This window comes from Cydia amplana, chromosome 1, assembly GCF_948474715.1.
Source record: "Cydia amplana chromosome 1, ilCydAmpl1.1, whole genome shotgun sequence".
Classification (NCBI taxonomy): Eukaryota; Metazoa; Arthropoda; class Insecta; order Lepidoptera; family Tortricidae; genus Cydia; species Cydia amplana.
The window spans coordinates 24,012,009-24,038,655 of record NC_086069.1 but is presented as its reverse complement, the minus strand read 5'-3'; the positions used below and the strand labels follow the sequence as shown (position 1 = coordinate 24,038,655).

The window sequence follows — 26,647 nt, the reverse complement described above, 5'->3', positions numbered from 1 at the left end:
ACTGACCTTCCAATCCAGAGGGTAAACTAGGCTTTATCGGGCTAGTCCGGCTTCCTCAATGGTAAATATCAAATGATATTTCGTACATAAGTTCCGAAAAACTCATTGGTACAAGCCGGGGTTTGTAGTGTTTGTGTACCTGCGACCTTTGGATTGAAAGTCGCACGCTCTTACTCACCGCTAGGCCACCAGCGCTCAAGGGAATAATAAGAATACTCATCATCTTCATCTTCCTCGCGTTGTCCCGGCATTTTGCCACGGCTCGTGGGAGCCTGGGGTCCGCTTGGTCACAGTAATTGGCGTGGGCACTAGTTTTCACGAAAGCGACTGCCATCTGACCTTCCAACCCAGAGGGTAAACTAGGCCCGTATTGGGATTAGTCCGGTTTCCTCACGATGTTTTCCTTCACCGAAAAGCGACTGGTAAATATCAAATGATAATTCGTACATAAGTTCCGAAAAACTCATTGGTACGAGCCGGGGGGTTCGAACCCGCGACCTCCGGACTGCAAGTCGCACGTTCTTATTACCGCTAGGCCACCAGCGCTTCTTTACTAGTTTTTTGGCCTTAAATTGTTCAACTTTGATGCCTAATATCTCGAAGTCAATGAATTTTGAAGTAAATATGGAATACTATATTGCTTAAAGCCGTTGCTGTTAATATATATCAAGTAACATTTTAGTCCTATAATTTTAGTTTTTATCGCTAAAAGCTTGTATAGACGTCGTATTAAGGTTTCAGAGGTGACCACCTGTTGTATAAAAGCGTTTGACAACACTTTTTTGCTCTATAGGCTTATACAGCTAATATATTTTATAAGCAACTGATGTAAAGGTTTACTTCACCATTTTATAGAGCTGTTATAGGCGTGTACTATAGTAGGTTCAAATATAGCCACTATAGAGCAATATTACTGTATAATAGTATTTGGAATCACTTTTATGCAACTATTCTATAAGCAACTGATGTAAAGGTTTACATCATCATTTTATAGAGCCGTTATAGGCTTGTACTATAGTAGGTTCAAATATAGCTACTATAGAGCAATATTACTGTATAATGGTACTTAGAATCACTTTTATGCAACTAATTTGCGCTATTAAGGTTCCCTGCAAGCCGCTATAATTTTGTGTTTTAACAGTGACAAAAAACCCAACTATATAACGATTTTAGGATATAGTGGCTTTAGAGATCACTGATATAGTACATAATACTTTAGTAGTGATACGAACACTATTATAGAACTGTTTTGCTCTATAGTAGCGTTTTTGGGACATATTTATAGCGTTAAAAAGCACTATAGTAGTTTTTAAATCCCTATTATATCTCATCGCTATAATCGTCACAATGACTCTTTTATATCACAAAACCGTTGTATAGTGGTTTTGGTTTTTCTTTTAAAAGATAACAGCGTTATAGCTGAGTTTTTATGTCTTTTATAAACCCATTTAGATACATAAAGGTAGAAAACGATTACTTTTAAATGATAAACTTGACCTGTAATGGCTACTTATATCTTGCTTATATGAGTTCAGGTAAGCCACATAATGTGGTTCCGTACAAAATATTTTTTATATAAATGAATTGATAAAAAAGTTCCCAGTGATATTAGTCATTGTAGTTTAGATTTATCAAGCAATGACAAATCACACATACAACAATACAACAACACAAACAACACAAAACGACGATACAAGCAGAAAAAATCGTAACAGTTTAGATATTTATCGATATCCAGACTCCGACTATTAACACATTTTTTTACCAATGACACTGAAAAAGAAAACAACAGTAATGACTACATCTAAATTAAATAAATGTCCTATGTCCTTCTAAAGAGTTTGTAGGTGTAACTGGGTCACAGCAAAATTCTTTTGGAACCCTAATTTTATTCATGATGGCGGTGAATACTTCGTCGTAAGTTCTATAGTTAGCCTATAAGAGCGTATGTTTTACTTATTGGCTCCATAGTTGTAACTATTATTTTATTAAAAACATATATAAATCGAGGGCGCATTTAAAATACTTCATTAAACTAATACTATTCTAACGGTAAAACTTCCGTCCCATACACATTTTTGCAGTAAAGATGAATTTAATCGACATCTAAATAATGCATATTATAAACTCTTTACTTATCACTTATTATACAATTCCAAGTTTCCTTGTGTTGAACCGTTTTTGTTTATTAAATAAACCCACGCATAAAACCACTGACGACTTGCTGCGTTGTAAAGGAACTATAAATTCTATTATAGCATAAAAAGGTGATATAATGGAATCACAAATGCTGCTATAGTATAAATTAACACTATAATGGTGTTACTGACAACAAATTAGCACAAGAGTCATTATTACATCACTTTTATAGACCTAAAACGTCACGACTGACACTGCTACAGGTCTGCTATGTCACTGAATGGCACATAAGATGCGCCATTTCGGCTTTATAGGGCCTTCTTAGGTCTTTTATAGGGCCAATAGGTGGTATTGAAAACGTTCTATTGACTACTATAGTAGCACAAATTGTTACTATATGATAAACTATAAAAAAACATAAGAAAACTAAGGGATTCAGATCGATCAATTTCAAGGACATTCATAATCATAAGCATAATCGTAACATTGGGTGTTGACAGCCCCTTAATATGAGTTTAAAAGCGGTTCTTGACATTTTTTCAACGAATTTAACAAGTCTTCAAAAGATTCGGTTTCGGTTTCGGTTTCGGCCGAAACTAGAGCCAAAGCCGAACATTCGGTTTCGGCAAAAAAACATGTTTCGGTCGGACACTATTCTATATGTCAAATTTAGGCCTATTAATTATCGTTAATTTTTGAGTAGAATTAATTAAGTGCAATCTTGTACAGCTAAGTTGTTAACTTAGCTCTAAACTCTTAGTGTTGATAAAATACTATTTAATCACTCTCTGTTCTATCCAGACTAGCTGAGAGCAAGTTAATGAGAAAGTTTTAATTAATTTCGTAGCCTATAGGACAGGATTGTTCGGGGCACTATTCATGCAGTGAAACTTTGATTCGCTGTAGAACGGAAATGTAACTAGAGTTAGATATTGTGACAATCTGCTTTAACATACATGGAAAAAGTAATCGCTATAAACCGTCCTGCGCAGGTATTAGAAGTTTAAGTTAAGCACGCGGCTATGTAAGTGTAATTTCTACGTACTTACCTATTTTTGTTAAAAATAACTTAAAAGCGAGTGAAACAACTATCTTTTTCATATCATACTTCCGAAAGGGATTCTCTTTTTACCGTGTGACCTATCAGTTTTTACATCAATAAGTATTAAATTAACTCATCTATTCCTAGGTTACCTAACTAAAAATCCGTGTCACAGTTGAGCCCTCACTCAAAACATACTGTTGACACACTTTTAATCGGTTGTATGCAGCCAAATCTATAATTGTCAGTTGACCGTAAATAACTAACTCACAAACCGCTTGAGTTACGAGATAATCCTATAAAATGTCATTGTAAAATCAACAATGATATCAAGTTTAATGTTATAGTTAAAGATATAATAAATACAGTGAAACCTGGATAATTGCAATCTAAAGGGACCGGCAATTTTTTGTCAATTAACCAGGTTTTTCATTTAAGCAGGTCGTGCCAATTAACGAGGTTCAAAAAATCGTTGTGTCAATTATATAATAATAAATAATAATAAAAAGCTTTATTTATTCCATAGAAAATAATAAGTTACAAATTAAGACAATTAAAAAAAAATCATTAACATAAGATAAATATTAGTAAATTTAGAATGTCGTGCAGAAGTTGAATTTAAACATATTTTCATGCCATAATTGAATTAGATAACTAATATTGATTACAAAAAAATCCTAGGTAACTTATATTATATGGACCCCCTTCGGGTAAAAGCCTCCTCCATAGAACTCCATTTGTCTCTATTTTTTGCTGCATTTATCCAATTTTGGCCCGCAATTGAGACTATTTCATCTTGCCACCTGTTATTTGGCCGACCTTTGCCCCTAGAGCCATGAGGTCCTGCCCATTTTGTTGCAGTTGATGTCCATCTGTCATCGCTGTATCTTGCAATATGGCCGGCCCATTTCCACTTCAAGCTTTGAGAAAAATGTAGAGCATCTTTAAAGTTAGTTCTCTTACGTATTTCGGTGTTTCTTATCCTATCTCTGAGCTTGATGCCTAAACAACTTCTTTCCATTTTTCTTTGTGTAATTTGGATTTGTGTTTTAGTTTTGTGGTCAAATATCCAGGTTTGACAGCCGTAAGTCAGGCAAGGCAGGATGGAAGTATCCATTACAACTTTCTTTGTTGTAGTAGGTAATTTTCGTGCTTTCAGTATTTCCTTGTGAGCCCAAAACTTCTTCCATGTGACAGCTAAGTCAATTATATAGGTTCTCATTAATAGATGTTGCGTTCTGACAAATTGCTTTTATGGAGGTTCAAATAACCATTGAAAGTAGATTCTGGGTTTCTGGTCTGTATATTATATAACTTGCACTTTAACACTTAACTACATTAGTTACTGCTTATAATCATTTGGGTTTTTTAAATAATCCCTTGAATTGTAGAAGAAAGGTTTATTGGAATGTAAAAAGCATATTATGTTTTTGATTTAATCAAAACTATTTCACCTACTACAGTCTGTGATAGATACCCAATTAATAAATTGAATTCTGGGTGAAGATTTAAAATAAAATTATCATTGCTATTAAAATATTGTTTCTGCTCTCTACAAGTCTACATTATTTCAATAACAAAGGTCTTACTTATAGACTCGTTTCAATTATAGAGGTAATAAGAAGAGCTAAAATAACGGTTTTTTTGCACAGTGTCAATTATAGAGGTCTTAGTTGCGATGTGGTCAATAACAGAGGTAAAATTACGAAAAGCACTCAAATCTAAATTTCAATTATAGAGGTTCAAAAATTTCAATTATAGAGGCCTTTTGGTCTCAAGGGACCGGGACCGGACCTTTGGTTGCAATTATTGAGGTTTTGCATTTATCCAGGTGTCAATTAACCAGGTTTCACTGTAATTAATAGGATCCTCGGGTGTTTGGAGGTGGTAGCGTCAGTCTACGAAGTTTTGTTGACTTCGTAAAAGACAATATTACTTACCGTTGAATTATGTGTCATTTATGCGATTTCTTCTTAAACCGACTAATAATTTACTGTAAATGAGAAGTCTTTTCTCTTTTTAACCGTTTTACACATAATATACACATATATACTTATATATAGATATATTTGATTTTATTGTAATGATTTAAACCCACATTCATTTTCAGCTTCGTTAGCCGATAGCCCGAGTCGAGGGTTGGCAACTGTCAAAGGTTCTCACACATGGCGCCATATTTGTCTTAAAAGGTCATAAAATAAAAAATAAAAACTCGGTTTTACTCGAATTATGACACCAAATTCGTAGTAATTAACAACTAAAACCTATGCTTGCGTCGTCTATCTGTAGAATACCAGCCAGCCTATTGATTCTCACTATGCTCACCAGATTTAAACATACCTAGCCTGACATAATCATAAAATGAAGTAATATGAAAATAAAAAGGAATATTAATGTAATTCTTACTAACAATGTCGCATATCCATAATAGTTATAAGTACAACTATTGTGTATACGCGGAAGAGAAATCGCAAACGATCCATTCATTTCATATAAATTTGTTTCCAGCCCCGGCCCGCCGCATCCGATAAATCAATGTTAATTGAGATCGATCAGCGAACTTACCTTCACTAATGAATCCCCTACACCAGCCATTTTCACTGTCCGGCTTCACTAAAACTGATTGCCTATTTGGGACAACTGGGCCTATTTGTTTGTAGCCATTATCGAAGCCGCAAAGAAGGATGAAGATGTTAGATGATGTTAGATGTTAGATTCAATCTTGATACTAAATCTCGACATTTATGACAATTTTTCACACTACACTCTGTTGGACAATTTACTATCAAACCAACCCAACTGTCATTTTAAATTAAATTGGATTGAAACAATCGAACAGTCATATTTAGGATATTAAAAGTTTTATTTAGGATATTAAGAGTTTTATAAAATTCTAAAAATGCTATTCCAGCCAGAATACTTAGTTATGAATATGATTAAACTCATAGGTAGCATATAGGTAAAGAGCAGACCGACATTTATTTTTTAAATCGCTTGTAGTAAACCTTAAATAAATTTAAGAAAAAAGTCACATATAATCGTCACATTAATTAATATGTTTATATGTTTCAGTTGTTTTTAGAATGATTAATAATAATTATAATGATTAAGTTATTTAATTTTAGGAGAATAAGACCCTATTTAATAGCTGTCGTGGCTGTCACACTGGTATGTCAGCGCTATTGTACTCATTACAAAAGTTTTGACATGTTTAAATTTTGGGACATTGCCATAATATACGTTTCACCTGGTATAGGTAGGTACAGTCAAGTGTAATATGGGTGTACAAATCATCTCAAAAATATGTGCCATAACTCTTATGTCAGCGAATTAAGAACTAATGGCACATATTTTACACTTGACTGTATGACTGACTAAATCAACTAACCTATATATGGGCTTGTAAATAGCAATGGCGTTGAATTTTTAAAATTGTTGTTGTTGTGTGTTGTTGTGTGTGTAGATTTTACATTGTTTTTTCACTCGCGTTGGTGGCACATTAAAGGTACGGTCTGCTTGATGGAAAGCTGCCACCGCTGTCTATGAATGCTTAGTGTAAGGCCTGAGTGGACGCTCGAAGCGGAGCGTTCGGCGGGGCGTGCAGCGTGGCGTCGGGCTCACAAGTGATTTGAGCAGCGTGCACTAAGGCCGCTCCTATACGTTTGCATTTGTTTAACATGCACGCCAAACGCCCCGCCCCGCTGCACGCCCAACTCGAGCGTGCACTCAGGCCTTACACTTAGATATACAAGAATTCGCGGTTGTCATGTTCAATAATTAAAGCAGGCGCCTCATAGTCAACACTGTGCATTCTTATTTTACATGATTGCACTGGAGTGCATATCGCATGTGTACACTTATTTGTGAAAATAATGTCAATTCGTAAAATTCGAATATGCTTCTTACTTATTTGATACGGCGGTCACCTACGTGATTCGTACCTCTGATTACAGGGGTGGAAAACCTTTTATTTATTACGGTCGGCGCTGGTCTGAGTAGAGGCAATCTTTATATTTCGGCCATTCTTATCGACGTGAAACCGTAAAACGTAGAAAGATAATCTAACTTTATCTATAAAAACTATAGGTATCCCATTCTTATTTAACCTTCTTAGCTACAATTATGTAGAATAACTCTTAATTAACTACGTACCTAGTTAGCAACACGCTCAACTAAAATTTTCATTGAAGCGCAGTAGAAAGTTGGAATAGACCTGTTGGAAATGGTTGTTTGTAAAAGGGAGTTTTAGTTTAACTTTCCTTCCTTCTACGTTGTCCTAGAATTGACGGTCAATGTCAACTGCAATACATTAGCAGTGGAATAATTACAGTCAAAAATGTCTTGATCTGAGGGTACGGCAGTGTCCCCGCAAAGGGCACTGCCAACCTTTTCTCGTCACGTTTCGTCGTATTTTAGAACCCTCATTCATAATTTCGGTTTGGATTATACTAGAGACCTGAAATTTGTAAGATGCTATTTAGTAGTAGATTAACCCTTAAACAGGTTGTGTATCTATAAGTACCACATAGCAAATGATTCTTTTTTGACGAGCTGAGTAAATACAACGACCGCAAAATGTCATTGCCGTAAAGTCTTATAAGTGGATGATATCGGAACGTAAAAAAATGACAGGTGTCAAAACAAATTTCTTTGACAATTTACTTAGTTGTCAAGTTCAAATCGACAACAAATGGCAGTTTTTGTACGTTTCTCCCGCTGTATAAGTTCGCTACGCCGAAAAAAAGCACTGTAAGTATTTTGTTTTGTATTTTTATGGTAGATTATCAGATAATGTATGTGTAGTAAGTCATAACTTACCCTAGTTATTGTTTTCTGATAAAATATTCGATCTAAAAGTTTGTGGTTCGTATGAACCCTCTGCCCGTCTGGGGCACGTTCGAGTGGTTTATAAGTGGCCTCTGCCCTGCAGGGAGTTTACATAACATTTAAGGGTAAGATTCATTACTATGAATGAACCCTCATAGTACAAAAGTCAGTCAAACTAAGAAAAATATATCGCAATAATATTATATTTTCCTTTGGTTTTTAAATTAAATATTTATTCAACGATTAATCTTACGAGCCACGATATCCGCGCGAACTCTATTATCTTAATTAAATTATGGTTTTATTATTTTATCGATTACATGTGAAGACGTGACTTACCCTTAAAACTACTACGTATGGCTAACAAGGCAGTGGCCATATATGTGCCACGCAGCACCATTTTTAACGCGCAGAGGGCATATAAAAACCACCGGGTTTTTTTATTGAATTAATGATATAAACATAACAAGAAATTACTTTTCTTTTAACGCTATTATCTACCCGAATCAGTAATCAAAAGTAAAAAATTCGTCAGGCCTGTTTAAGGGTTAAAAAAACTATCTATTATACTCAATTTAGTTTTTATATCCTTAATTTTCACTGCCCGAGTCGTATGATCATAGAAAATTGAAAGTAAGTACTTCCTGAAATCGTAGAAGGCTGATATTTGACATGCGGACAACGGTAGTTACAGCCATCAGCAGAAGTTGCTAAGAGGGCCAGGTGTTCAAAATGATCTTGAGGCGACTTTATTGTTAAGAGAATAAGAGCGTATCAAGGTAACTTTGAACATCTCGCCCGCTTAGAAACTTCTGCTGCTGAAGTGCTGACTGTATGTACGCACCCTGCTACTCCTTAAAACCAATAAACATGAAAACAACAGTTCCTGAAATACTAAAATGTATGCAGTAGTGATTGGAACGCTAATAAAAAACCAAAAAAAAAACTATTTTATTCAGAATGCAGATTTGATTTGAACTGACTCGTTGTTGAAACTTGCCGGTTTATATGGCTCTGCCTTATAGTAAATTGTTTAAGCAAATGTGTTCTTTCTAGCAGAGCTGGTATATAAAAAGTTATAAAATCCCCCCATAAACATCTTACGTAAATTATTATCAAGACTAACAGGTACTATTACCTAGGTAGTAGGTACCTACTTACTCTTAAAAAAGTATCAGATCTCGTAACAAGTACCTAGACATTTACTTTGTAAATTGTCACTCTATAAAGCCAACATCTTTGTAAAATATTACGGCTTGGCCGTTTCGCTTTACATGGATAATTACCGAAGGTACCATGGGTGAAGGAAAGCCCTGCATGGCCGCCTTAAAACGGTAAAATATTTTATGATGGTAAAATATATTATTAGTATAAATTTCTTTCTTTCTTCTTTCTTTCTTTCTTTCTATTTCATCCCCAATTTACTAACTACGCCGCAGCTAGCGATTATTAATGTACCATCCTGTAATCTCAAACTATTTTGACAAATGACAATCGATTTGTCATTTCCTTTCGGGTCAGGTGGATCGTACCTATGTATCGAGGTCATACGGGGCTTTAGAATTAATTTTGTTTGTCTTTTCTGTAACCGGCCAGACCTTGGAGTAGGTACTTTAAGCAAATCGAACTAAAAAGTGTAAAAGATGCAGTACAATTTTAAATCAGGGTCAACTTGTGTTATTTTGTTTAAAATTAGAAAAATTCACATTTAATTAGCTTAGATACCTAACGCTGTAAATATCTTTGTGTAGTACACGAAACACAGGGGCTTATATGTACTTAGCTCATTTTGGGGTTAGGTCGATTTGTATAACATCGTCCTGTATTATTTTTTTCAGAGTTAGACTTATTGGACCTTTTGGCCCGTGGACATTTTAGCCCCGCTCTGCACTAAAGATTTCTAAAGAGGCTCTATCCTCCATAGACTGGTTGCACAAACACGACCCGTAATTTACATAGTTGAGATCAAAGCCTGTGTAAACAGCCTTAGAAGGGCTACTGCGCCTGTAATTACTTTGTATTGGCTTAAGAGTTAAGAGGCTCCACGTGTCTGATGACTTGTGGTTTGATTGTTGGGCGTTTTTTTTTTTCAAATTTGGGATTTTTTATGTTATTTCTACTCAGAATCACGAGCTCTTTCTATCCTAATAGGAGAAAAAAAGTGTCCTAAGGTTTTTATTTCCATTCCGTCACCATTTTTCATAGACTTTGTATGGCGGTCGCGGAATGGAAAGACCAAAAATGTATGGAAATTTTGGGACACTTTTTTTTCTCCTATTAGGATAGAAAGAGCTCAACTTTAAAAAAAAACGACTTGTTATCTTTTTTGTGTCAGTTAATGACCACATTTAGACTTGACACAGCGCTTCCAATACGCTGGGTAAATATTTCTTTCATGTTTTTTGTCACTGTCCGATCCCATGTCGTGATAGTGCACCTGCACAGAGTTAACGTTTAATGTTAACGAAATAAGTAAGTAACTAGTTTTAATACCAACGCCAAACAACAATCTTCTCCCAAATAATACCGAAAAACTCTGCTACCAACCGTATGAGACAATATTAGGCTTTGGGCTGAAATAAAATTAATGACAGGTACCCTACACCTAAGAAGGTCCCCAAAAACTTCGATTAAACCACCCCACGAAAACTTTAGCAAAACAATTTCCCAAATACGAAACAATACATTTCAATGTAAACTCGAGTTTCGATTTCCTATACTATCCGCAAACAATTGAAAATCATTCTTCAACGAAATCAGGTAAGGGCGCGTGTACACGGTGTCGCCTCCGCGCCGATACCGCACCGCCGCCGCACGGGCTCGTGTACACGGTACCGCCTCCGCGCCGACACCGCACCGCCGCCGCACCTCCGCGCTATTTACACGAGACGCGTAAAGCCCGCCGCCGCGCCGCCGCCGCACCTTCGCGCTATGTACACGAGACACGTAAAGCCCGCCGCCGCGCGTCTACGCGTCTCGTGTACATAGCGCGAAGGTGCGGCGGCGGCGCGGCGGCGGCACCGTGTACAGGCGCCATAATAGGTATAATTATCTTACTTCTAAGCTAAACAAACACGATTCATTGGAGTAATAAACAATTTTCAACTATGTAAAGTCTGCGTGGGTTAGCCTAAATAATATGTTAAGCCTTTGATACCTAGTTAAATACTCGCTTAAGTCAAACAAAATGGAAGCTTGAATCAAATCTTAAGACACTGCATCAGTGCGAGCTGTTTTAAATCTAAACATCTGAACCGATTATCGCAATTATGCAAACAATTTATATCAGAATCTAACTCATTTAATTGAGTGTAATTAAAGTTCACCACTCGGAAAATTTGTTCGCGTTAAATAAATACCAGCAATAACAGCCTATTTTATCACCGTCCTCGCTAAACAATAAATAAAGGATACATTTCCCAAACGTAATATCACAAATAAGGTTTACAAATAAGCGAAGAAAATATAGCGCGGTCGATGCGCATAAATAATGCATCACCCTTAAATAATGCATGAGCTGGCTACTTCCCCAAGTAAAATATGTAGGAAAAGTCAGAGGAACACAAAAATTACCAGCGTTTGACGACGAACCGTCGACCTACAATTTGATTCAAAATAAGTAAAGTACGATGTCGCCAACCTTCGTCACTGTCAGTCCCGTTACTTTTAATTTAACTCCATTAAATTCTGTTTAATTTTAATACTCTGTTTCATTTTCATGTTGTATTTTGCTTTACCCCTCGTCTCGATCTCTCGATACAATGTTTACAAATGAAACAATCTACGACTCGACGAAAATCATAATCCTCGATTGAATTTGTTTATTTTATTAATTAGCTTCGTATTTATGTTGATGTATGTAAGTACCTATGTATAATACTGAACAGAAAATTTGTCAAGATGACATTAATTTCCGAAAGGCGTATTGATATTAAAGCTATTTATTGACTTGGAACATCCATATATTTTGTACCCGAATTTCATTGGGCTTAAGTAACGCGCCCACCTTAGTTAGGTACTTACATTAAGACAAGGGTCACGTCAGCACATGGGGACTCAAGGATAAAATCTATTTGTAACAACGATTCATTGATCCTTCCTTTGAACAGATAAAACAATGGGTTGGGTCGGATGCAACACCCGCGGTGACGTTCTAATCGGTTTTTTGTTTATTCCAGATAATGATTGCAGCGAGTGAGACGCGGATGGCGTGAGACACGATGAGAGTGAGCCTCGACATGCGTCTTCTGGCGCTGTGTACCACGTGTCTCCTGGTGCCCGCCATCGCCTGCCCTCAACAGTGCATTTGCAAGTGGAAGAACGGGAAGCGCTACGTCGAGTGCTCCGAAAAAGACCTCAAAACTATCCCCAGTACGCTGGACTCCGAGACGCAGGTCCTCGATTTCTCGGGAAACGATCTTCAAGTCCTTCAGAAGGAAACTTTCCAAAAACTCGGGTTACTCGACTTGCAGAAGATCTATCTGCCGCGGTGCAAGCTCCAAAAGATCGATAATCACGCGTTCAAAGGACTCGCGAATCTTGTCGAGTTAGACCTCTCTAATAACTATCTCACGGTCCTGCCTTCCACCAATTTTGTCTATTTTCCTTCGCTAATGAGACTTTCAATCAATAACAACCCTATAACGACTATCAAAACTCATTGTTTTCAGCGTCTTTCTTACTTGAACACGCTGGAATTGAGCGATTGTAAAATCGAAACAATCGAGAACGACGCATTTTCCGGGTTAAATCATTTGGAATGGCTGCGATTGAATGGAAATAGACTGTCGAATATTAAAGGTGACAATTTATTCCCTGACACGTTGCGAGGGATCTACCTGCAGAATAATAATTGGAACTGTGACTGCCATTTGAGGGATTTACACGGGTGGTTGTTAAATTTCAACATGCCGCACGCTGTGGAGCCAATTTGCTCGCTCCCCGCGCGTTTGCAGAAACGCGCCATCACCGCAGTCGCTGAGGCCGAGCTGGCTTGTTTGCCAAAACTAACCCCTGCCTCCGTGTATTTAGAAACTAATGAGGGGCACAATGTGACGCTTGAATGCGTCGTCAAGGCCTTCCCGGAGGCTAAAGTGACCTGGTTGTACCGAGGACTAGTAATCCACAATTCCTCGAATCAACAATCGGAGATTCGTGACATGTATTATGTGGAAAGTGGTGAAACTGAGAAAAAAAGTGAACTTTTCATGTATAATGTAGGTAACGAACACAACGGTACTTATTCGTGCTTGGCCGAAAACCCAGCAGGGCGGGCGCTGGCCAACTACACTGTAAAAATAATCTTCAAAGAGGAGCCAGTAGTGATAGTAGTTACGTTTCCTCAGCGGCATTTAGTGGTAATAGTTACAATAGTTTTTCTAATTATCGTCCTACTTATTGCAATAATAGCAGTTTTTCTACTAAAATTTAAAACTGACACTAGAAGTCGTAAAAAAAAAGAAAGTGGGAAAGACGTAGCGCTGTGCAACCAGCTGTTGCCGGCTGCGCGGAATAACGGCCTGCTAACCAAGAATAACGGCTCGGTGATCGTGAACGCACACTCGCGACACTCTCTACACTACATGGTGCAGGGCCGCGACTACGAGCCGAGCGAGCTGTATCAAAGCAACAACATCAAAGGCTTCGTCGACAGGAACCCTGACCTAATTAGCGACGCTGAAACCGTCGCTAACAATGCGCAAAACGAGAACACTGCGCTCTCCGTGTACAAAGCACAGGTCGCGAGTGACGGATTCGAAGAGGAGACGACGTTCTCCGCGCCTACGCCGCCGCGGCAAGTGACTTGGCAGGACCAGCAGGCGCTCAGCAACGTTAACATTCCGCCGAATCCCGTTAACAATATGTACCAACACTCGGCCGATGTACATCTCAACCCCGGCTGCTTCCTTGACAGCGAAGGCTACCCCTACGACTACGGCCTACCAAAACACCCATGCCGACCTCCCATAATATCCAATTATTCTGTAATAGGGCCTTTTTATCAAACTCTGCCTCACAATAGGCCGAAAGGTCAAAAGCTCGTATGCAAATTCGCTAAGGACATGGAATTTAATACGCCTCCTTGTGCCAATTTAGAAATGCTTAACGGAACAAACGTAAGGCGGACTCTGGAAGGGTACCCCGTGCCGCGGAACCGACAAATCGCTTACGTAGGGAACGGGACCGTGTATTACAACGAAGAATTTGTGCCGTCACCGCCGGAGGGGTATAAGACCGAATCCGTTGGACCATGCTGCGCGCCGGTAGAGCCTTGCTCCTCTTGGGTGAATCCTAAGGGAACCTGTGCAGTGATGGTACCCGTAGGGATAGCGGAAGGTACGGGACGGTGCGGTTATCAGGTTGAAACGAGATGTGTGGATACACAAACGACAGAGAGATTACCCGGGGAAGGCACGGAGGCCGTGCTCAAGCCGCTACCTCAAGTGTCCAACGCTAAATGCGCTTCCGACATCTGTTCGGAAAGCCCAGATGAGGGCTACGTCGGTGAAGCAAACGACATGTGACGTCGGCGACACGATAATGCGTGAAGAATATCCGGAACGCTAGCGAAGTGATAAAGCGACTGAATTTATACTATTGTTCGTAAGTTCGAGTGGGTACCGTTAAGGTGACGTTCGGATGTCAACTGCAGCTGCATTACCTACAGTTGAGGCTACGTTGTTTCCGCCGCTCTATCTGTCAGTTCACATGATAAAATTAGTGACTGAATGAATGTCATAAACGCGGCGGCGAAAGTCACTCATTTTATCAAGGAATTACGAGTATGCATGTGCAGTTGACATACGAACGTCACCTTTAGAAGCTTTTACACTGTACGTCAAAATTGATAGAAAAAAGTTTTGTTAAGGAATTCCTGAAAGTTTGCTCCCATTTTAGTGAAAAGGAGGGGTTGAATCCCGGTTCCCTTTTATTAAGTGTTATTTTAAAGAATTATGCAAATTCTCTGAAAGCGCAAAAAGACTGCGGAACCATTGTATTCAGGTCACCGCATTAAAATAAGCAGCTCTCGAAAGTAGTCCAGTAGGACTAATATGGCCGGCTCTTTATCATTTGTCACCATGGCTGTCACGTTCTAACAAATATGTAAGTGCGAAAGTGACACATGGCATGACAGGTGATAAAAATGCGACCATGATAGCTGTTCAGTACGGATATGATGGTCGTTCTTGTCTACGTGACAGCGTGATAAAACGGTGTCCGTCACTTTCTTTCCCACGGTGTTAAACAGTGACAGTTATTTTATCACGTGGATAAAGATGGATAAAGCTATCCATAATAGGCTGGCTGGTCTTAGTAAATATTTTAAAACAATCGGTGAAATTGTCCACAAGTTAAATTGGAGATCGTTCATACAATAACTATGTTTGGGAAAGCTTCCAAAAAGTTGCTTCACAAAATCTAAAATAGTGTCCTAGTTTTATCACAAAGCCAAACCTTAAATATTTTAGTAAAATAATCTTTTAACAGAACTTCATTTAAAACAATAGGTAAATAAGGAGTATTTGTTATACAATTTTATAAATTAATGTCACATTTCGAAAGATGAGAATAGCTGTGTGTAAAAATCTATTGTTTGATTCAATTTCCCATAACCTTGTCATAAATGGAAGTTCCATTAAAATGCTTAAATACCTATGCTTACATTATCTCGTGTGGTACGCTATAACCATTTCTTGGTAAATGAAACGGCCTAAAAGCAGAAAATAAATTGATGCAATGAATTTCTCCTGAGTAGATATTCTAACGGACGATCTATTCTAAGCACTGTTCTTTTAGTGCTAAGATTCGAAGTTGAACATAAATTTATTTAAACATTCAGCGAGATTTGCTTGTTGTTTCTGCTGCAGACATGTAAGTAAAGTATGTAATCTGGCGGGACATGAATTTGCTCAGTAGAAAGAGGTCGGATCATTGATTCTTTTGAGCGTGAGTAAGAAAAAGCTATTTGTGCTTTATTGTCACTACTTAAGATATAAAATTGGACATTTGCGCCGTAAAAATACAATACCAAAGTTCACCCACTCATGTTTAAAGTTAAGACCATAAGTATTAAGTAGATTTCTTAGAAAATGTAAATACAGTGTAAATACTAGATTTTACTATGGACATTTTCCGAATGGAATTATGTAGTGATCAATAAGTATAGTTAAATCGATATCAGGGTATCTCCCTTAATTTAAAAAGGTTGGCTCTTTGATATTTCCAAATAACATTTTTGCGGGTTTCAGTTAAAAGCAGATTAATAAGTAGACACATTTGTTGCTATTAATGTACGGCGCGATTCGGGAAATAATTTAGAGATTCACTAGATATGAAATAGTAAAGATATGTGACGTTCCACGGCAAAAGGTACCATTGCCCCGGCTGAATATTGGAGCGGCGTTAATAATAGCGTAAGCGCCAGCCGCCATAAGGTACCTTTTGCCGTAGAACGTCACATATCTTTACTATTTCATATCTAGTGAATCTCTAATTCATTTCCCGAATCGCGCCGGTAGTTAAGGATGACTCACTCTAGACCGGGCAGTGGCCGGGCCGGAGCTTCCGGCGCTTCGTTTTCTATGGAAAGCACCACGGAATCACCGATCAGCATAGAAAATGACATTGAGTCATCCTTTACATTAACTTTGTAACTTAAAGTGGTTTTCGATAATAGTATATATTTATAATAAAATTATATTAACATACACAATTTACTCCGGAATGTAAAAAAAAATTAAATACCTATGGCGTTATTCATAAACGGCTGCTAACTTAATCAGTTGATGATCGTCGTTTGTCCCTATCTGTCGTTATGCCATAGAGAGGGACAAACGAAGATCATCAGCTGATTAACTTAGCAGACGTTTATGAATAACGCCGCTAATATCTAGTTGTATCATTCATTTAGAGAACAATAAAATAAAATATTCCTCACGAACAAGAGAAATACGGCCTACTCACAGAGACTGCTAAACAGTAATAAGACTAATAGAAATTGAATTTGTATCAGTTATGAGAATATCTTTTTCGTGTTATCTGAAATGGTAAAGTTGTAATAAGAAGTTTATAATTGGCAAACCCTTTTAATTGTACGATTAAAAAAAAATACTAATCCACTCGCCGGATATCAATCAAGCGTTACTTACTTACAAAAGGATGTAATATAATAATAATATATTGCACTTATCGTAAACCAACAACACAATTCTATATTATTGCAGCTTTTTTATAATTGCGATTTAAAGCATGAAATATGAAAGAGTCAGTCAACTAGGGATGTGTTACGTATATTTAATGATGGACACTATCTTTTGTATTTACGCAGTATTAATTTGGGGCCTAGTTGTACATTTCTTCAATAACTATGGTTTTGCAAGGAAGTACGTTCAATAAGTATAAATGTCAGAACACTTAACTATGAATCGAAAGTTATTCTTGCAAATGACGTGGTAATTTGGGGTTTAAAGTACTTCATATGCATTAACGAAAAACCCAAATTGATTAAAATAAAAGCAATAATTAAATATACTGGACGGATTTAATGACTTTAAGATTCACTTCCACGTTCCCCCTCAAGTTACCTGAAGCCACAGAACAAGTTAGAATGGTGATGCGAGCAGGGTACGTGTCGCCGCGGGGTTTTGAGCAAACGCTCGCATGCTACTCGCCTGTGCTGACCGAAAATGAAGTAAACTTGCCTTTTTGCGCCACAATAACGTTCAGATTAAGAAGTTAGACATCAAATCTGTCTAAAGGAGGCATATCCATTCACCACGCACACAAGGCGCTAGCTAGTTTTTACTACCGTTGCACGAGTGTTAGTAGATGTGGAGAGGAACGAGCGGCGACACCGGTTCCGATACTAACTGCGCGCGATAGCCATTCTAACCTCGTTAATATGTTCTGTGCCTGAAGCCATTATGAATGTGTTAAGTATAACACATGCAAGAATACTATAGTTAAATATAGCAAAATGACAATGTATTATATACAACAGACTATTGAATTATTTTGCGAATTTCAAACATTTTTTTTAACGTTATGTATTCTTGCATGTTACCTACATGAACAAAATGTTATCATACCTACTAGAAAATTAATTTCATCAACTGTCTGAATCTTGGTTGAATTTACTCTCATTAATATAGTATTAGGTGCTCTGATCATTCACCGAAATAGGTTTCTAGTCCTTTACTGATTTTCGTTAGCTTAATGAGACAGGCTTGTCAGTACTAAGGTTGCAACAGCACAGCAATCATATGAAAAATGAGACTATATTCGTCTCGTCAAAATGACAAGTCCATGACCATCTAAATCTAAATCTAATCTAAATCTAAATCTAAATCTAAAACCGTTTCTCAAAACCGTGTTGGGTCGTAAATTCCTTGAGCTTTAATTTTCCAATTTTTTACACATTTAGCGGCACACGGTGATCTGTTGTTGCCACAGGTTTTAATTGGTTAACTGTTAACTATGATCAACCAATTAAAATAATTACTGCCCATCTACTCGACACTTCGGTATAACAAAGTACCTATATACCTATTGCTCAAGCCTGTTGCATTAGGCAGTACTTTACATTACGTTTTGTAATTGTTTAGTATAGATTGGAGGTTTTTATAGGACCGACTGGATAGAGACCCAGCACGATATCACACTGTTACTCTTTAGTAAACAAACTGTAGATGTGCATGAAACTGGAATAAAATGTGTATTTTTAAGTTGTTGTTTTTTATTGAAGCTACCCAGGGAACGAATAAATAATGCCACACATTGACAGACTCTCTGCACTAAGTTTGACGTTTAATTGCAGTTATTAAGTTCGCAGCATTACTGCTGTAGTATTGCAGCGTGACATTGCGACTGACTGCATTGCTGCGGCACAGTATGTCATAATCAGTGTCGATGCCCGGATTTTTTACAAGCGGCAGTAACGCAGTAGGCAGTAATATCGCGCCGTAATACTGCAGCGGTGATGCTGGTGCAGCCTGAATTTAAATGGCATCTTTATATTATTTGCCTTTACGGTACTACAAATCTTCACCCTATCTGCCATTGTAAGATGTTATGGGTTACGTTTCACAAACTACAGCTAAAATTATCAAAACAAGTGCGAGTCGAACTCGCGCACGAAGGGTTCCATACCATTACGCAAAAAACGGCATAAAATCACGTTTGTTGTATGGGAGCCCCACTTAAATATTTATTATATTCTGTTTGTACATTTTCTATGAAATTTACATACATTATCTGTGAAATTTTCAACTGCCTAGCTATCACGGTTGATGAGATACCTACAGCCTGGTGACAGACAGACGGACAGCGGAGTCTTTCTAATAGGTCCCGTTTTTACCCTTTGGGTACGGAACCCTAAAAACGAAAAGGCAGAATAAAAGTTTTCCAACAGAAGCCCAGGCACCAGGCACGTATCACTTATCTAGATACATTAAGTTCTCGAAGACACTCAAAGAAAGAGGGTGTAATAATTATTAATGTTCCGACCTACTTTCATAAAACTTACCTATATATTATAGGTATGTAGGTTCAGGGGTTCTTACGACTCAAACAAAAAGTCCGATTAACTGGGAAGGGGCTATTTTTCTTGGCTTAGGGAAGTGGAACGGGTCAAGTCTGCCCTTCACTGAAGTAAGGCTAAAATGCCTTATGTGAATAAGACCTAAGTTGGCACTTACGCTCATTAGAAGTGAGCTTTGTGACAACAAATGTCGAAAGTGGCGTAGTTTTTTGCTGCTTTAAGTCCTTTTGAAATAAACGAGTCGAAGTGAGAGTCCAATTTATTATTGTACGAGGAAATGCGCTTTTCATTACTTTTCCTGACCCTTTCCAATGGACGGCTAAAGATCGAAATTGAAATCACCTCACCAGATTTTATTAGTAATACGAGGCAACTTCTTCTATATATTGAATAGATATAATAAAATGCAAACGCAAAATTTTAGTTTTTATATTTAATTTTTACACATTTTTACAAAGGCAAAAACCATGAAAAAAATCACACGGATACCTACTATATTATATTAGCGATGACAGACTACAAGCAAAAACTTACTAGGTTAAAGTTCGCTCGATAAAAAAGCAAATCTTAATTTAATTTCAATTGAATATCGTTACTATGCATACAATACAAATTACAATACAAATCGTCTTTATTGCACAACCTCAGAATAAATGTACATTGAAACACAAATAATACATGAAGACAGAGGTAAACAACAGGCGGCCTTATCGCTAAAGAGCGATCTCTTCCATACAACCTACCATACCATACCATACCATTGCAATATAATTTTAGTATAAAGTACAATACAAGTTTCGCGCGGCTCGCCATAGGTATATTTTTTTCCCCTATAATTTCATGGTTTTACGTCTCCTCTTAAAGAAATTGATTTTCAATACAAGAAGACAGATAAAAAAATATGATGGCTTCACAAATTAAAACAGAAAGTTGAAAGTTGTACCCCTATAAAGATCAAGTATCCGTCAGCAAAAGTCCAAAAGGTGGCTAAGCTAAACTACGATTGCAGCCGTGACGTGAACGTTAAGAGCACCATAGACAACACAATCAATATTAATGGGGCGGATCTAATAGTGGTAACACACTATCGCACCGCACCGTGACCTTGGTGTGTCGCACCCATAAGTGAGAGCGAGAAAGAGATCGCGGTGCGGTGCGATAGTGTGTTACGACTTTAACCTTGGAAGTGGAATTAACATCGTTCTCAAAGAACCGTTACTATTTCTTCTCATTTTAGTTAACAGGACCAAAGCTACAGTCGTACCGAGAATGAGATATTATAAACTGAGGTGACTATGAGACTCTAACGACCCTACTTTATTATTAGTTTTTTTTTTGTTTTAAATATATTTTGTAAAATTTTCCCGGGTATTTTTCTTCTGTGTCTTTTCCTAGTCTAGCCTACTATGCGACGCTAGACGTCACAAAACTACTCCAGTTATGTATATGTAAAAATAGGCTCTTAGTTTTTTATGATCATCAGTTTATTTTTATTTCCATAGTAGCTTTAGCCCGCGACTTCGTCTGCGTAGGATGTTGATGATTGATAAAACCCATCTAAATCGATGCAGCAGTTTAAGCGTGAAGAGGTAACACTGACAGACAGAATTACTTTCTTAAGGTCAGTCCGGCCAATTCCGTCTGCAGGGAATTCCGTGCACATCAGGTAGCGTAAAACGGGGTGAGTAGGTTTCGCGGGGAGAAGTGGGTTATGAATGGGGAGAGAAGGTTTGAGAGGGGGGTGAGAAGGGATTTTAAGCTACAAAAATAATGTATTCCAATTTAAAATGGAGCTATAGTAATACGCATAATAAAAAAAATCGATCCAACAATCTTCCAAAATCCTCCTTTGTATGAAAACCCTTCTCACCCCAAATACGAGGCACTACGGGGTGAGGTGGGTTTTCCTCTTTATCGTCAAAGTTATGAAATGGAACTACCCAAAATAAAATAAAAACTAAAATACAAACGTCCGGAACACTTATTATAAACACCATTCAGTTTTCATATGTAAAAAATAAAATTTTATCGAGGTTTGAATTTCAGTTTTGACCCTACTAAACCCATTTTACGGTAATGCAAAATATGTAAAGGGGCAAAGGTAATTTAGTAATCTTACCAAAATACAAAAATACGAATAGGTAAAATACACAATTTTTCGTAATGGTGGACTCAGGATCTAGTGTATAGCAACCTCTGTGTAGGTAATTGTATATGCCTGGACCACTCCAAGGATACAGCTTAGGTACAATCCTAATTTCCCGTTTAACGTTACCTACGTAATTCCCGGAAATCACTAACTCCTCTATTAATTTTAAGTGTGGTTTAATTTCCGAGACATGCGCTGCTTAGTTGTAAAGGAACAAATCTTGCTACGCTTGAAACGTGTCTACGAAGTGGTAAGTAACCACGTACCGGGTTAGTTTCAGCCAATAGTTGTACAGCAGGTGGCAAATTAATATTATTTTAATTGCTTTGATTTTGAGCGGAATTACTGTAATTTTTACGTATCTAAGGAATTCAGTTAAAAACCCCACAGTCTCAAATTATCGCACTCAATGGAAAAGCTTATTAGCATTCTTATTAACATCTTCTTATACTATTGAATTAATCGCGTGTTCAATAAAAAAGAGTTTTTACGGTAACAGTTTACATTTTCGTAATTTTAAACTTATACGTGTTAATTAATAAACAATTCCAATTCAATATACTCGTAATATTGAAATGGAAATCATCCGTTCTAATTCTGATGTTGTCTATATCAAGTCTCCCTACATCACGAAACTAAACTAATTTAGTAAACTTAAGTTTGGAAATCAAGTCAGTAGCAGAAAAGGAACTAAATGCATTATAACAAATTTGAATAGGGTTGGCTCAACTACCTACTTATCATGGAGCAGAGAAACTTTGAGATCACATTAACTTACGGTGCTCGCCTCAACTTAGTCGGCGACACACGGTACCGAGCTCTGGCAGGCTGTACTAATTTTTGTTACCTTAGCCCGTACTATGAGTCACTGACAGTGTCAAAACTGGCATAAACGCTTTCGAGAACGTAATTTGCTTTCTATACATCTCGTTTGCACTAATATGCGAGTACGAGCGAGATGTATAGAAAGTAAATTACGTTCTCGACGGCCTTTATGTCAGTCACAAACTGATGGTAGCCGTACTTGGCAATAACCGTGTGACTATTTTAAATGTTTAATGTACTAGCTTCCGCCTACAACGTTGTCTACGTAGAATGATGATTTCAGTAACAAAAACTATTCTATATCCTTCCAAAGGACTCAAACTGGACAAACAGACAGAATTGAATAGCAGGGATGTTTTGTATCACGGAAGTTTTGTAATTAAACTTGGCCAACATTGAATAACCAATTTTATTATATATAATAATTTTAATATCAGTAGCAGAAGAAGATATTTATATTATATAAAAAATTATGAAGTAAAAGAACTTAGGTAGGTATGTAGGTATATCTAAATTATAACCAGCTATAAAATTATTTTAAGTAAATACTTTTGGGTTATAAACACAAACGGTAACGGCCAAATTTCTATTCTGTATGTCCTTTTAATATCTTTTCCCAATGTCCTTTCTTAACTTTTGTCCTCTCGCCAGATACTTTCTTCTTAATTTGTCACGTGAATACCATCTTAAACTTTTTCCTTGATAAAACTTCGCTCGTTAAGTCTCTTTATTTGTGTGACATACTTATCACGGTAATTTAAAAACACATTTTTTATCCAGGATTGCAATTTTGTTTAACTGTTTTATTTACAGATTCCAAGTTTCGGTTCTTGGTTTCATCCTTGATTAATTATAATTTTAATATCAGATGAGACATTCGTATCTCATCTGATTATTTGTAAATCTGGATATTATCAGTAACAATTTAAATGATTGTACCTTGATAAACCTAAAAGAAAATCGAAATGCTCAGTTAAAGACAGTCTCATTTTCATGATAAAGATTCGGGAAAAAAGAATATGTAGTAGGTATCTGGTATAAATTATGTAAATGAAAGAGGAACATAAGAAATTTTACCTTTTGGCAAATGAAAATGAAACCGCTAAGCGATTAGGTACTTACTTCCAAGCCATTCCAATAAAACATCCCTGTTTTAGTATTCCACGTTTCTGACTCCTCAAGGAGGCGAAGATCATACCGTAGTCGTTTCTGGGCATTTAAAAATTAAAAGTATGCGTTAAATGGAGTTTTAAAAGCGGCTCACGGATCTTCGAAATAAAGAGGATCGTTCGGATGTTTCTTACTCAGGGCAACGAGCATTTGAAATACATATTTCAGTCATTTTTGAAAGTGACTTGCTAATTTCAGTACCTACTTACTACTTACTTCATAGGTATTCTGAGTTTTTAACTCGACTATGTACCTAGGCGTTAAAAGTTGTGATGACCTTAAAAACTTTACAAGGTTAACTTTCAATTAAAATTTTATGTTAGCAATAGGAGCAGTGGCTAATTTCAATTAAACTTTATTTATTTATTTAATCTTTATTGCACAAAAGAAAAACCTTATAGTACAAAAGGTGGACTTTGTCATAAGGCTTTCTTTACCAGTCAACCCTAAAATTGTGGTCCAATATAGTTCTTAAGTATTTTATCAAAATAAACCGATACCTAGCATTAACGAGGGTTTAAGAGAAGAAAAGATATTATAATAGGTATATCTACTTAATTTAATATCTTACCTATAACATGCAAAACTTTGCCTTGATTTATGAAACCTAATTATGACCTCTAAGTAACAAATAATGGTACCTTCTTCCATCCATATTTACTCTAGGGCATGACTTATATCAGCACATAATTATCTCGACTACCGTAGGCTCAAAGGGCTTAACGGACAAAACGCGATTTTTCAGGAGAGCCAAAAAACAGTTTTTTTTTTGAGAAAAAAAACATAACTTTTTTGTTTGTTTCAACAAACTGATGCCTGTATGTGGCTTATTCTAAACTTTTTGAGCTCTTTTAAACTGATTGCTTGAACTTATATTACAATGCTTAGTTACGAAAATAGCATGTCCGTTACGCCAAAAAACACGACTGTTTTTAAGAATGGCGTCTCTTACGCCTCTTTTTTTATGGATTATCTTATTCGAAAAACGGCGTAATGTACAAAAAAAAATACTATTTCAGTACTATTTGGCGTAAATCCAACAATTTCGTTGCAATATGGCAACTTTCATTTAAGGAACACTAATATACTTCTAAGTACTATAATTTACAATTTTTATTTCAAAAACTTATAGAGATGTATTCATTGTTAAGTTTTTTCCCAATTTTTGTTATTTTGGATACCTAAACGTGGAAAAGGTCGTTTTTTAGCCACAAAACCAATGTTTTCTTTTTTATTTGTTTATATTACTTCAACAGAATCACTTCTGTCCTACCATCTGTATCTATTTATGTATATCAAAACAATTTATAGCAATTACTTTTACCATAGAAAGTATGTATGCGTTATTTCTGTTTGTAATCTTAATTTGATCATAAATTTTACTTTTACATACCATTAATTTTGATACGATTGTACCTAATACAATAGTAGTTTTGACATCTCGTATGTCTGTTCAGTAAAACTTAATGAATATGTGATTATTTATGATATAACATCAGAGTAGGTAGCAAAAAAGACAAATGGCCAGGCAGGTACGTACTTCTATGTAAACGTTTATAGACAGTAACTTTCGGTTAATCCTATAAATTAGGGTTTAAACAAAAAAGTATTAATATTACGTCTAATCAAAATTGCAAATGGCCCAGCCCCATACAAAACCAAAAGTTATCAGTCTAATCTTAATCTTTGGCCATAATTATCATTTGAATATAGTCGTGTTTTATTATTTTCATAAAACTGATGAAAAAAGTACCCACTAGTTCAGTTTAAATTGTTAAATTTTAGTAACCCTATAAATAAAGCATTAATGAGCACATGAGCAGGTACTGAAAGTACCTACTTAATAAAAAAAGGACAAGGAAAGTACTAGGTCATTCCACTTAATAAACTCGAAATTGTACATAGTATGTTGGCGTATCTCTTACATTGAATTCTCTAACACTCGTATAAATATCCACTAGTTGTGGGCGTGATGAAAAATATGAAAAATCAATGCGCGAACACAATTTTCCAACGCATTTTGCCGTATCTGCCAATTAAAATAAATTGACAAAGACATTTTGGCGTAACTCCCAACTTTTTGTACGATACGCCCTTTTGCATCGGAAATTTTATTAAATTTATTTATTTAAAGCAAAATGCAACAGCTTTACAGGACTAGCCTAAGTCATTATTATAACTAAGTTCAATTATAAATAATACTAATAATAATAAAATGCTCGCACTCGTGCTTGGCAGCACAATTTCAACAAGCCCTTGAGCTTGGTTCTCTCCCACCTTCCTTAACAACTGGTGTCACCTTCCTGCTCTATAAGTCCGGTAGTACCACGGAAGCGAAGAACTACAGACCCATCACGTGCTTACCTACACTCTATAAGCTCCTTACATCCATTTTAAGGACAAAAATCAACGCGCACATTGTCGCTAACAATATTTTGGCCCCCGCTCAAAATGGATGTAGGGTTGGGTCCCGTGGTACTAAAGAGCTCCTCCTCATAGACATGACCATTTGCCAACAAATCCGGCGGAACAGGGAGGCCCTCTCAGCTGCTTGGATTGACTATAAGAAGGCCTATGATTCGGTGCCTCATTCATGGCTGGGGAGGGTCTTAGAGCTGTATAAAGTTGATGCAGCTTTGAGAGCCTTTCTAAGCGCGTGTATGAGGCAGTGGACCACAGTCCTTCGTCAACCAGGAGGCGGGGATGACCGCCCTGGCCCGCAGGATTTCATAAGGATTGAGCGAGGAATATTTCAGGGTGATAGTCTGAGTCCTCTATGGTTCTGCCTAGCTCTGAATCCCCTCAGCACCCTGCTGAAGGATTTGGGTCTAGGTTGCCGGCTTCGGAGAGAGGGTGAAGTCATTTCTCACCTTCTATACATGGATGACCTCAAATTATTTGCACCAAATAACCAAGACTTGAAGGAGCTACTGAAAACCACCGAAGTCTTCAGTAG

The 26,647-nt window shown here is 37.0% G+C and overlaps 1 protein-coding gene across 1 annotated transcript in view; it reads left to right on the top strand.

The window, feature by feature from the left end:
- Nucleotides 1-14,658, top strand: part of LOC134651342 (uncharacterized) — a 78,542-nt gene extending 63,884 nt beyond the window's left edge. Inside the window, exon 2 of the mRNA XM_063506420.1 lies at nucleotides 12,187-14,658. Within this exon, the coding sequence (XP_063362490.1) occupies nucleotides 12,229-14,532 (2,304 nt within the window). The 5' untranslated portion in view covers nucleotides 12,187-12,228 and the 3' untranslated portion in view covers nucleotides 14,533-14,658. The remainder of the gene's footprint in view (nucleotides 1-12,186) is intronic.
- The last annotated feature ends 11,989 nt before the right edge of the window (nucleotides 14,659-26,647 follow it).